General features: G+C 40.1%; 1 protein-coding gene and 1 pseudogene across 1 annotated transcript; both read right to left on the bottom strand.

The window, feature by feature from the left end:
• Window positions 1-487: 487 nt before the first annotated feature.
• On the bottom strand, window positions 488-3,093 carry LOC101271330 (sodium/potassium-transporting ATPase subunit beta-3-like; annotated as a pseudogene).
• A 5,341-nt stretch (window positions 3,094-8,434) lies between these two features.
• JRKL (JRK like) lies at window positions 8,435-12,368 on the bottom strand. Its single transcript, XM_004265451.4, has one exon. The coding sequence runs from the start codon at window positions 11,712-11,714 to the stop codon at window positions 10,143-10,145; it is 1,572 nt and encodes a 523-aa protein (XP_004265499.1). The 5' UTR covers window positions 11,715-12,368; the 3' UTR covers window positions 8,435-10,142.
• Between the last annotated feature and the right edge of the window lie 302 nt (window positions 12,369-12,670).

Here is a 12,670-nt window from a genome sequence, read left to right as displayed (position 1 = left end):
TTTTATTTCATTTGTTAAAATATCTGTAATACACAGAATAAAAATAAGCTAGTCCTAAATACTGAAATGAAAATAGAAAATAGTTGTTTTAAATTGTATGACCAAATACAGCCTTTTGTTTTCAGTTTCCATGGAGCCCTCATATATTTCTGCATCAAAAATTTGTGTTTACGTGCCTCATACAAGACCTTATCAAATAAGTCTTTTATAAAGAATGAAATTTGTATATTTTTTTCCCCTCACATATGTACTGACAATTTCCTACTACCTGTGTCAATTTATAGTACCAGACAAATCCACTCAGGGTCTTTCTTTGTCATTCTCTACATACATGAGGATGTAGAGATCAAACAGCAAAAGGCAGAGAACTGGGCTCAGTCTACAGACAATGGGTTGCTATTAAGGCATATACTTTGTTAGACTGACAGACAAAAGGCATTATGTGTAATAAGGGGGAATGGAAGAGATACTTGGCTGCTTAATACCATTTATTCTTTTTTTTTTTTAACCTTTCAAATCCACTTTTATTTTCCTTTTTCCTCCTCACATACAGAGCTTCTCCACACACTGCATTTCTTGCAGCTATAAAGTCATTTGACGTTGGTCAGGTACCATTTTATCCCCTAAAACTTTGCTGGCATCAAAATGTGACAGTTAACCAGTGTTAAATCTATAAAATACTTACATAGCAGAGCACATTAAGCTTTAGACGCTAGGCAATTAAACCACGTAAAAATTGGACAAACCCCCATCTTACATGTTCAGAATCAGCTGTTCACACTCCTATCTTGTGACTGTACATGGTTCAAAAGGCAGCAGAGGCAACAGGCAGTTACTTGAAGGACACTGAACACTATGATCTGGAAGCACATTATGATGCTACCCCAGTATCATGCACCACTCCACCTTTCTTCAAGGTGGTCTCATAATTCTGGAATGGCAGGTCCAGCTGATACCAAATGAAGACAGACAACACAATGTTTACTCTGTGGAGATATTCTAACTCCTACTATGGACGCATGGTGATTTTGAATGCAACTCGTCCTAAAAACTTGTCACGATCATCCTGGTTTTTTAGGTTGGGTGATCCATCAATCTTGCGCTCAACTGTTACTTCGTTTACGTTATTTCTATTACCAAAGATGAGCTGGACGGCAACAAATGACTGTAGATAGCTCCCATGCAATTTTTTCCCATAATATGGAAAATACTTTAAATCTATCGTTCCATTAGAAGCATAAGTTGATAGCACTGATGTGTTTTCACCCTTCAAAATACATTCTATCCTTGGTTCTCCTTGAGGCTTTAATCCAATTATTCTGTTCATTTTCACAAGAATACAAGGGCTTTCTGTAGAGTAGCCAAACTCGGGATCATCCACACCACTGCGTGCTTCAAGTAAGACAAGAGGAAACCGACATGAAGTATAATCTAGACCCTTCTGCTCAAAAAAATGCTCCATCGGGACAATCTGTGAGATTCTTCTGTTCTTCTAAGCCATATGACTTTAGAAATTTCTTAAGGTCATTAATGCACCCTCTATAGGACTCTGGATTAGACACGCTGAATGAAAAATCCAACGCCGTCACTGGTTTTGGAAAAACCGTAAGTCCTGGGCTAGGCATCTGGTCACGATTATTTTGGAACCTCATCGTTCAGAGCCTGAAGCATAGCCCACTTTGTGAATGTAAAGAGTGCAGCCAGGAACCCATAAAAGAACTAGGTGGGGCTTCCCTGGTGGCGCAGTGGTTGAGAGTCCGCCGGCCGATGCAGGGGACACGGGTTCGTGCCCCGGTCCGGGAAGATCCCACATGCCGTGGAGCGGATGGGCCCGTGAGCCATGGCCGCTAAGCCTGTGCGTCCGGAGCCTGTGCTCCGCAACGGGAGAGGCCACAACAGTGAGAGGCCCACATACCGCAAAAAAAAAAAAGAACTACGTAGAAGAGCAAGATCAAACCCCAGCTCTTGGCGGTGAGCTCCAGGAACTCTCCGGTAGTCGTGTTGTAGATGAAGAGCTTCCACTCTGCCAGGCTCTGGTTGAAGGACTTCTCTTTCTTCGTCATGGTGTGTGTGCGGACGGCGAGGGGAGCGGCTGCTAAGTGGAAGCTGCTAAGTGGAAGCTGCGAGGAGCGCAGAGGCGCGCGTCCCGGCTGGAGCAGCGCGGCCCGCGACCGCGGCGGAAGGCGGGACGTCCGAGGAATCCTCCTCGCTGCGGTGAGCGCTCAAGCAGACTGCGCTGCGCCGGGCCGCCGCTTCGGCCGCGGGAGCCTCCCATTTATTCTCTTAATTTCAGAGTGGCACCAAATACCAATCATCTCTCTCATCTTTCGTCAAAATGTTGTTAGTGAAAAAGTGGACTCCCTCTGCTATCTGGTTTCTTTTCAGTGGTAACCGAAACCACACAACTGTTCTCAGTCAACTTGAAATCATCCCAAAATGATCATATTTTTTAAATGTTTTAAAAATAAATCTGCCATAATTGTTATGACTCGTTTTATAACCATATTTTTATTTTCCTCATTCATAAAGAGATAAGAGTATACAAATGCTTGTCACTAATCTATTTGATATTCCTTTACTTATCCATCTCTCCTTTTCAGATTTCTATCTGTTCCTTTAAACTTTATTAAGTTTTGCATAAAATATTAGATTTGTATAACTGTAAGGTATTTGCAACCAAAATTGATCTTTTTGTTGACTTGACACCTTTAGGATATATTGAAATGCCACTCTCCCCTTTTAGAGAGGTCTTCAAATTGAGAATATACAAACATTGTATAATTATAACATGAAAAAAAGCCCCTTCTGACTTAGAGTGTGAATAAAAGGTTTAATCCCCACATTATGTAAGAGAAAGACGCTTAGGGCATTGAAAAAGGCGTGCCAGAGCCTGATTGTATATATTGGCTCAACACATTGTAAATACCTAAAGTTGCCAATCTTGACCTCTATAATTCCTCCCTTTGACCACAAAACCCTATTCTTTCAATTATCTTACTCTCCCACTCTTCTCTTCATCTTTGATGCCCTCTAGTCCTTTAATCCTTCCTATTAATAATATAAAAACTAACATATTAATTCACAAAGTGTTGTACATTATTTTATTTAATCTTAACAATCTGTATTATCCCCATTTTAGAGATAAGAAGACTCAGAGATTTAGAAACTCACCCAATATCACACGGCCAGGACTTCTGATATCAAAATAAATGGAGAGAGCAGATGCTTCATTCTCATCTTACATCAACTATACAAACAATAGAAAAAAATATGTATGTATATACTTTTAAAAGAACCAGGAATAGCCATCTTCAAAACAGGAAGGTAAACTTTTGGAGGACCATAAACTATGTGTGAGAAAATTGTGTTCTATATAATGAGGTGGCAAGAGCTGGGGGCAGGAGTCCAGATATAACCAACAAGAGGCCTAAGGCAAGGATCCAGGCACATACCGCCACCTTCCAGGCTAGGCACAAAAGAAAATGATGCCTGTCAGGCTAGGCACAAAAGAAAATGATGCCTGTGCTCAGGAAGAAGCAGAGCTTCGGGTAATTAACAGAATAACACCCTTGGTACCTGGTAAACTCCGGAGGAGTGGGGAGCATCCGAGCTCAGAAAATTAGCTCTCAAGTTCCACATCTGACAGGATATAATGTCCATTCCTTGTTCTATCAATGGCTCCAACCAAACCTTAGCAGATGTTTCTATACTTCCCATAATATATGCTGTATAAAGCAGAGGTCATACTCTTTCAGGCAATCTCAGCTACAGTGAAGAATGCACAATTAAGAATGACCAAAATGGGGACTTCCCTGGTGGCACAGTGGTTAAGAATCCGCCTGCCAATGCAAGGAACACGAGTTCGGGCTCTGATCCAGGAAGATCCCACATGCCGCGGAGCAACTAAGCCCGTGCGCCACAACTACTGAAGCCCGCTCACCTAGAGCCATGCTCTGCAACAAGAGAAGCCACCGCAATGAGAAGCCCGTGCACCACAACCTAGAGTATCCCTGCTCACCACAACTAGAGGAAGCCCGTGCGCAGCAACGAAGGCCCAACGTGGCCAAAAATAAATAAATAAATTTATTTAAAAAAAAAAGAATGACCAAAATGTTGGAAGTGTACCAACTCCATGAAGGACTATGAACTCAGTAAAGGGTAGGAAAAGGTGAGGGATCACAGAGAAGTCAACTGTATGCTTCAAATAAGTAAAATTCATACACTCAAATAAAGGAAGATTATTGTATACATGAAAGAATAGGTACTTATGAAAGAGAACCAATTAGAAATTCTGGAGCTGAAAAGTGGTAGAACTGGGACTCAGACACAAGTTTCCTCCTTTCAAGATCTATGTTCTCTCCTCTGATATCAGCTACCCCCTAAAAACACACAGAGACATATATACATGCTTATTTGCTTATTTATTTAGCTTTCTCATTACTCTACCTCTATATATAGTCTTGACATCAAAGGAGCCTGTTATTCTCTTGTCTCCACATCTACTCCACTCACCTTGCAAATTTGTAATCTTGTGGCTCTCAACTTTGGTTGCATACTAGTTATTCTCTGCAACATTAAAAATAAATACACTGTAACTACTCTAAACAAATTGCAATCTGATCCTTTCTGAGTAGGACTCATGCATTGATATATTTTAAAGCTCCATGGATGATTCTATAAGAATAACTGCAATTATATACTTTTGTTTCAGAAAGGGCTAATTATTCACTAAAAATGTGCACCTTCCCCTTCCATTGTAAAAAGTCATAATTAGGAAGCAGCTGCCTAGTTAGGGAGTTATTCCTGAGCACCCCCGTATCAAGGTAGGGCCAGGTGATGAGTGCTCATCATTAGAATATAAACAGAAATAATGCATATCATTTCTGATAGGAGGAAGTTAAAAAGCAGTGTATATTCTTCATTCTCTCTTTTCCTATCTACTAACTGGATGTAGAAGACTCTAGGGGGTCTAGCAAGCACAAAATCACAAGGTGGAAGGAGCCTGGGCCCATGAATCACAACTCGAAGAAAATCACGCTCCGACCAAGTTTTATATCATCACAAAATTACTCAGAGAAACACATGTATTATAAGTCTCTAAAATTCTGAGTTTTTTTTCATCAGCTAGAATTACCCAGATCAACAGAAAAATTGGTACCTTGAAATGGGGTGCTGCTGTGACAAAAAACTCAAATGTGTGGAATTAGTGATCAGGAAGCAGGCATCAGGGAAACAACTAGCAGAGGCTGGTAAGATGGAATAGCGGTAAAAACATTTTTCAAGTATTACCTTCAATAACTCGGAAAGCAGCCCAAAAACCTGTAAGCTTGTAACTCTACAGCCATAGTTCTCAACTGGGGATGATTTTGCCCCCTGGAGGACATTTGGCAATGACTGAAGACAGTAAAACATCATGAAAATTTTAGTTATTTTTCAAGACCAACTCAATTGTTATGACTTACTCCTCCTATCAGATTATACTACCTTATGTCACTCATATTAGTCTTGTATATGCACTCCATCAGAATGTGACACAATTCATTCTCCCTTTTTTTACATTTGTCTCCTCTTCTCTATTATGTCTAATGTAGTCTAATCCATGTATCCCATATATTGCCTAGAATGTCTTACACACAGAAACAATACAATTTGTGTTTGTTGAGTACACATTTGTTGAATGAATATATACTATTCTTCAAATCACTGATTCTACGGTCCTTGATCCAGTATTGAGGTACACAGCAAAAGATCACTTCACAATACAAGTCTTACAGAATCTGAGGTCTTACAGACACTAGTTTTCACATTATTAGGTGTTCCCAGCGACTGCTACCCTCTGGGCATTCTTTCACCCCCAACTTCTAATTGCATGCGACTAGTTACTGTGTAAACTTGCCAGCTGCCTTAAATAGGGAAAACAGTTAAGAGTACATTTCTAAGGAATGTATTCGGTCTAAAGAGTTTGAATGATAGTCTTTTAAGGAGGTTAAGGGTTGGAAAATAAACTCAATTTTAGTACTCGAGTAGTAACAAGGGTACGAAAAACAGAAACCACTATGGCTATCCATAGGAAGAAATGGTCAGAGGCAAGGGAATCAGGAAAGGCTAACTAAGAAAGGTGATATATATGTATATTGGAGAGAGATAAGAAAAGATAATTACCTACTTTGATATTACAGACCAATATAGATTAGCTTAATTTGGCACTGTTAAAAACTCCTTAGCGCATCTAGTTGGCTCTGACATTAGGATGCTAAAGGACAGTTTACTATAGATGGAAAGCAAAACAACAATTTAAATTTCCCTTCCAGACTGAAATACTGCTTCTCAGTTGAAGATACAAATCTGGACTTCAGGGTGACTGGAGACAGATTTGGGATCATAAGCATACAGGTAATGGAAATGGATGAAGTCACTCAGCAGTAGTGAAAACCAAAAAAAGAAAAGTTGAAAATGTAGAGGATATACAGAGTAGAAGCCACTGAAGGAATTAATAAGCAAACTAAATCATTATGGTTTCCTCACATAATCCATATCACATTATGTTGGCTGTTTTATATGAGTTTACAATTAAACCAGATGGCTTTGTTTTTTCTCAAATATATTATTTTTTCCACCTTGATTTCAAGATCTTTAGTATATGAACCACTCTTCCCCGTCTTTATATTTTCCTAAACGCATCACCTCCAGTAGTCAATGAACTTTTGATTCACTGAATTTAAACCTGGCAAGGAATTCCACTCCTTTCACCCATCCACCCCCAAAAGCCCAAATCTCTCATAAAAGGGAAGTTTCTAAATTCCTGCATCAACCTCTGCAGGTAATCCTACCCTCACAACATTCTTGGCTACTAAGAGTGTGGGTTTAGAGAAATAGTATTCAGTTGATCAAGGCTCATCAATGGGAAAACCTGGTAAGACTAGAGAGAACATGATCCTATGGCTAATTTCTTAATAGAGCAATAGAAAGCCAAACAGCTTTCGGTGGGGCATTGAGGGAAGAAGCATTAGAAACTAAGACTTTATGACTTTGGGGCAGATATGGCACCCAAAGAGCTTCTGGTGTCATCCACCAAATGGTCCCAACTACTGATCAAATGCATTCAACTTGGTGCTGACTGCTTAACATTCCAAAGGTGAAAAGGAGAAAAGCAGAGATTACAGGGACCATCTACGAATGAGCAACACATACCAGTAACCTGGGGCTAGGATGTTAAAATTCACATCATTACAAAACAAACCTCCCTGTAGGCCACATTTCCTCTTAATTTTCTTCTTCTCATCTAACCACCCCCTCTTTTATTTGAACCTAACGGTCATTCTCTTCACTATGTCATCTCATTTGGGGGTTTATTTTTTTCCCCCTTTGATCTGTATGGATCTGAGTGTATACATGCTAATGTGCCTTTGGTGGTAGTGGTTTACAACAACTTTGGGAAGGCAAGACTTTCATGTTGGGACTATACTGTGCCAACTCTTCAATTCTCTTTGAGATTACCTCATGAACTAAAGAGAAAGGTTTGCATGAATTGTTTTCTCAATGGTGGGTTTTAAATTGCTGAAGTGAGAAAGGATCCTCACTGAGCACAGCTAACCAGAAGTCAAAAAACAGATGATCCCAATTTCAAATGCTATTAGGCTGTGGATAAACAGGGAAATGGAGAGTAGTGCAAGAGGAAGGCTAACCTCATAAAAGGGTAAAAGGAAAGGGCAATTGCTGCCACAAGTGCACTGAAAAATAGATAAGTAAATTCAGACACTGGTGGCAGGTGGCGGAGGAAGGTGGCAAGGAATAAATGTTGAAGATTGGAAAGGTTAAGAGGTTAGCCTAGGTTGGATAAAATAAATGTAGGCTTTGGCATCAAATACCTGGGTTTAAATTCTTACCTGTAGTCAAGTGATCTTCAGCAATTAAGAGTATGATCTGAGCATCAGTATTTCCACCTAATTCATAATTTTAGGGTTACTGATATAAATACACTGCTTAGAACACAACATGGTATTCAGTAATTGGCAGCTTTTATAATTATATTTAAGGATAGAAGAGTCCAAAACAGAACTTTTAGTTTACCATTGTTGGCAGCTTTCAGAAAAGAGAAAATAGCTACAAACCAAAGAAAGAAGAGCCAGTCTCTCACAGGAGAAAGAGTCACAAGATTCATACTCAAGGCCACAAAACAGTGAACCTTTTACTAGATATTAAAGTTTAAAACCACACAGCAAGCAGCCGCATGGCACAGGGATATTGGCTCGGTGCTTTGTGACAGCCTGGAGGGGTGGGATGGGGAGGGTGGGAGGGAGGGAGACGCAACAGGGAAGACATATGGGAACATATGTTTATGTATGACTGATTCACTTTGTTATAAAGCAGAAACTAACACACAATTGTAAAGCAATTATACCCCAATAAAGATGTTAAAAAAAAAAAAAAAAAAAAAACCACACAGCTTAACAGTAATGTTAATTTTACCACTAGGTGGCAATGATACAGCTGAATTTCACTGACAAGGTTAATTTTAAAAACAGTGAGCAAATCCAGACATAAATTCCAAGAAACTTTTTAGTACATATTTTCATTTTAGAAAAATGAAAAAAATTCTATATACAATTTAATTTATAGCAAAATGTGTGATTATCTGATTCAATATGTATGTTAACTTCTGAGGCAATTCATGCAACAAATACAATTTTTAAACAGTTCTGGTCACAGTTAAGTCTTTTTAAAAAACCTAGACATATATCATGAAGAGAATAGAAATCATGGAAAGCTACAAGTATTTTTGAAGCTTTAGAGTTCTAAGAAAGTCGTTATAAAATGCAAAGTATTTCAATGAAAAAGTTAAACCTTTCAAAAATGACTGATAGAGAACAATTCTTTATTTTTAAATTTAGGGCCAAAATATGAAATAATATGCAGACACTTTGCTTTTAAATTACATATGAAATTAATATTCATATAGGTAATACTTTTCAATGTCAAATAAAACTACGTTGTTAAGCAAGTTTATCAAAATTCTAATGAATTCAGGAATACCTTTTTACAAATGTTAAAATAATAAATGATGAAATTCCTTAGAATCTGTACTTTCCATAATTATTTCTGCTTTCTTCATAAAACAGATAATTTATAGCTTATTAAAAATACTTTATTCATTTCTTCTTTTCATATCAAATAAGAGAAGGTATGACGAACTTTTTCAAATTATAGACATTTTCAAGTGCATAGTAAAAAAACCCAAAAAACAAAAAACTTACAAATACCCAAGATATTCCCTCACATATAGGGTGGGAGCTCACATCACCACATGTAACATTATAAAACCTGTACTATAATTAGATGAATAAATAATAAACCTATACTGTTATCCAATTAATAATTTAAAAAAAAGACCCAATTAAAATGAGCCTATTTATTCCCTTTGTATAAATAACCTAACGTTCCCTAAATTTTCAACTCCCAGTTTCTACAAATGAATAGGTCAGAATATCTTATATATAAGATTTCCAATAGTTTTCTAATTTAGCAATCACTTCCTATATTTATTTTACTTCCAGAAAAAAGTCCCCCCCAAACAAATGTAAGAAAAGCATGATTTCTAAGTTATTTTATTAATTCATAGATCAGTTTCTCCTTCAATTTGAACTTCATTTTGAATTATTATAGATCACCCTGAAATCTAACAATATAGCTATTTCTCATTCCATCAGTGTATACAAATATACAAAACAAACAACCACTTAAGATGGTTAGCACAAAGAAAGATTACTGTGGCAGCCCTCACAAATCAAACAAGAGATTTCAGGAAAGTGCTCAATCTGTTCACTGTTACCTGTAACTTCTGCTAGAAAATTTATGGAATGCCACTGTCATGGAAGGGATAATTGTAGATCTACAAAAGTGAATACATACGTATGTGTGATTTATACCTATACAGAATCAGCTTCTGATTATCTACACAGATAAAGGGACAAGAGATAGATGCTGCAAAACACATAATCCTCAAACCACTTCAGATACATTTTTCGTATCTGTATTTCACAGGGCTGTGTCTGAGAATTCAGAACGCAAAGAAAATTAAGCCATATTGCAGAGATCAAGAGTTACACAATTACCAAAACAATGGTAATGCTGATATACCATTACTAACTTGACTTTGTCATCTTCTGTTTATTTCTGATGGTGGCTCGAAGTTTACGTATCACCAGTCTATCAGGCAGAATCATATCACCTTGTTGTTCTAGATAATCCAATAAATTTTCAGTCCATTGGAGAGCAGCTGCATGATTAATATGTTTCTCTGGAATCAGTTCTATTTCCTCCTCCTCATTTTCACTGGATTCGTCTGTCTGGCCTTGTGCTCTTCTGATGATTTCACTGTCAGTTAAGACTTCATAGCCTGGTTCAGTACTGTCCACTTCAAGCCATTTTTCAACGTTCTCAGGAGTCACATTTTCCAATCCTTTGGTGTGTTGTAAAATGGTAGCCACAGCAGCCACTGAGATATCTTCTTCATCAAAGTCCAGGCTTTCTTTTTCCTCTATGGTAGGGAGAATCTTCTTCCATGCTCTGCTAATGGTAACTGGCTTTACTAAATTCCATGCCATTGCTATTTCATAAAGTGCATCTAGCAGAGTTAGTTTCTTCCAGAATGATCTCAGGTCATTGCCTTCTTCCAAGTTGTTCTGGAGAAGACCTGCACGATAGTTTCTCTTCATCATAGCTATGACTCCCTGATTTGAGGGCTGAATCAACGAAGCCACATTAGGTGGTAAATATTTAGCAAATATTTGGCCATCATCTGACCTCAGGACATTTTCATTTGGATGTGTTGGTGAATTATCCAACAAGAGCACAGCCTTTTCTTGCAAGCCTTTGGATCTTAAGTGCTCACGAACTTGTGGCACAAAGATCTTATCAAACCATTGTCGGAAAATGGAAAGATCCATCCATGCACCTTTTTGGCTGAAATAAGAGACTGGCAGGTTTGAGGTGTCAGTTGACTTGAAGGAGCGAGGTTTCTTTGCTTTCCCCACAACACAAAGCTTAAGTTTGTGTAAACCTGTTGCATTGGCACAACACATGATAGTGACTCTTTCTTCAATTGACTTGTGCCCAGGGGCTGTGCATTTACCTTTGATTACTGAAGTCCTGGAAGGCAAGCATTTCCAAAACAGTCCAGTTTCATCTGCATTGTAGATCTGTTCTGGTTGCAAATTCTCTCGTTCAATAAAGTCTCGAAAGTTGTTGCAAAAATCTTCCACAGCTGCCTCATCTCCACTTAATCTTTCGTTTCTAATATTAATCTCTCTAATGCTGTGCCGCTGCTTAAAACGAGTTAACCAACCAGCAGAGGGGTTAAAATCACCATCCATTCCCAAAGCATAAAAGAAGAACTCTGCCCTTTTTGCACAAATTGGTCCAGACACGGGATTCCCTTTTGCTCTTTGCTGGTTGAACCATTCCAGCATTGCTCTGTCCAGTTCCTCATACATGGATGGCTTCATAGATTTCCTCTTGGCCAGAAGACTTGTGGAATCAGAACTGCTTGCGTAAGTTATAATCTTTTCCTTATTTTTTCTTATATCCCGAACTGTTGTCTCACCAATTCCATAAATCACTGCCAGTTGTTTGGAAGAACCTCCATCTTCAAGTTTCTTTATTATATCAAGCTTATCTTTAATAGTTAACACAACACGCTTCCGTTTCCCTGACATGGTGAGGCTCTGGGACTCAGGGACTCACCCCAGACTCACACAGAAGCAATCCTCTAAATCCTGCCTTCTCTCACAGACTCACTTTAACACAGCCTTACACACTCAGTCTTTCAACCTTACCAGGCACCTGGTGGCCCTGACCCCTTCCCTGGCTGGGCTGGGCTGGCAAAGAGACGGCAAAGGACGATCAGAGGGGCGGAAGTCTGAGAGAACAGGCCTTTAACTTTAAATGGGCAGTAGAGGAGGCCCCAAGTCACCGCGGATAATCCGGATTACAAACATTTGTTTTATTCCCCCAGTGGCCGCGAGAAAGACTATAACCCCATCGTGACCACAAGCCTCCTTCACGCCCAGATCCCGGGTCAACGGCCGTCACTAACCCCCGCCACACCCCAAAGTTACAGCAGAGAGCGGAAGAGCCAGGGAGTCGGGGACTGGCCCCATTCCCCAGGGGGACGGTTACGTTGGATTCCTTCCCCTGCAGTCAGCCCCTTCACCGCAAGCCCCACTTCCCCGCGTTGGCGTACTTAGCCTACACAGTCCTCCCCGTTCCTCACTGCCCGCCGAGCTCCCTCTCCCCACCTCAGTTGGAATCAGGACCCCGTAACGCTCCCTGCCTAACGCGCGGCGACCGCTCCTCCCCCGACCACAAGCTCCCGGAAGCGCCCCCTCCCACCGCCGGGCCCGCCCATAGCCCCTCCCAGAGGCGGGACTTCCCCCCGTCTCCGGAAGGAGGAGGAGCGTCGTCAGTCTGGACTGGGTACCTGGGCGGAGGCAAAGGTGGAGGCGGAGGCAGAGGAGATTTGGAAGGTGAGGGCGTGGGTGCGGTGCGGGCAAGCTTCCGGCTGCTGATGGTTTATTAGAAGGGCGGGGATAAAAAATTCCCGCCGGCGCTCTCGGGGTAGGCGGGACGGCTGCCCTCCGCGCGTCGCTCCACTTGCGGGCCGCCGGGGCAG

The sequence above is a fragment of the Orcinus orca genome, chromosome 8, assembly GCF_937001465.1.
Source record: "Orcinus orca chromosome 8, mOrcOrc1.1, whole genome shotgun sequence".
In the NCBI taxonomy this organism is placed as follows: Eukaryota; Metazoa; Chordata; class Mammalia; order Artiodactyla; family Delphinidae; genus Orcinus; species Orcinus orca.
The sequence above is the reverse complement of the archived record's forward strand: the minus strand, read 5'-3'. Positions and strand labels throughout refer to the sequence as shown.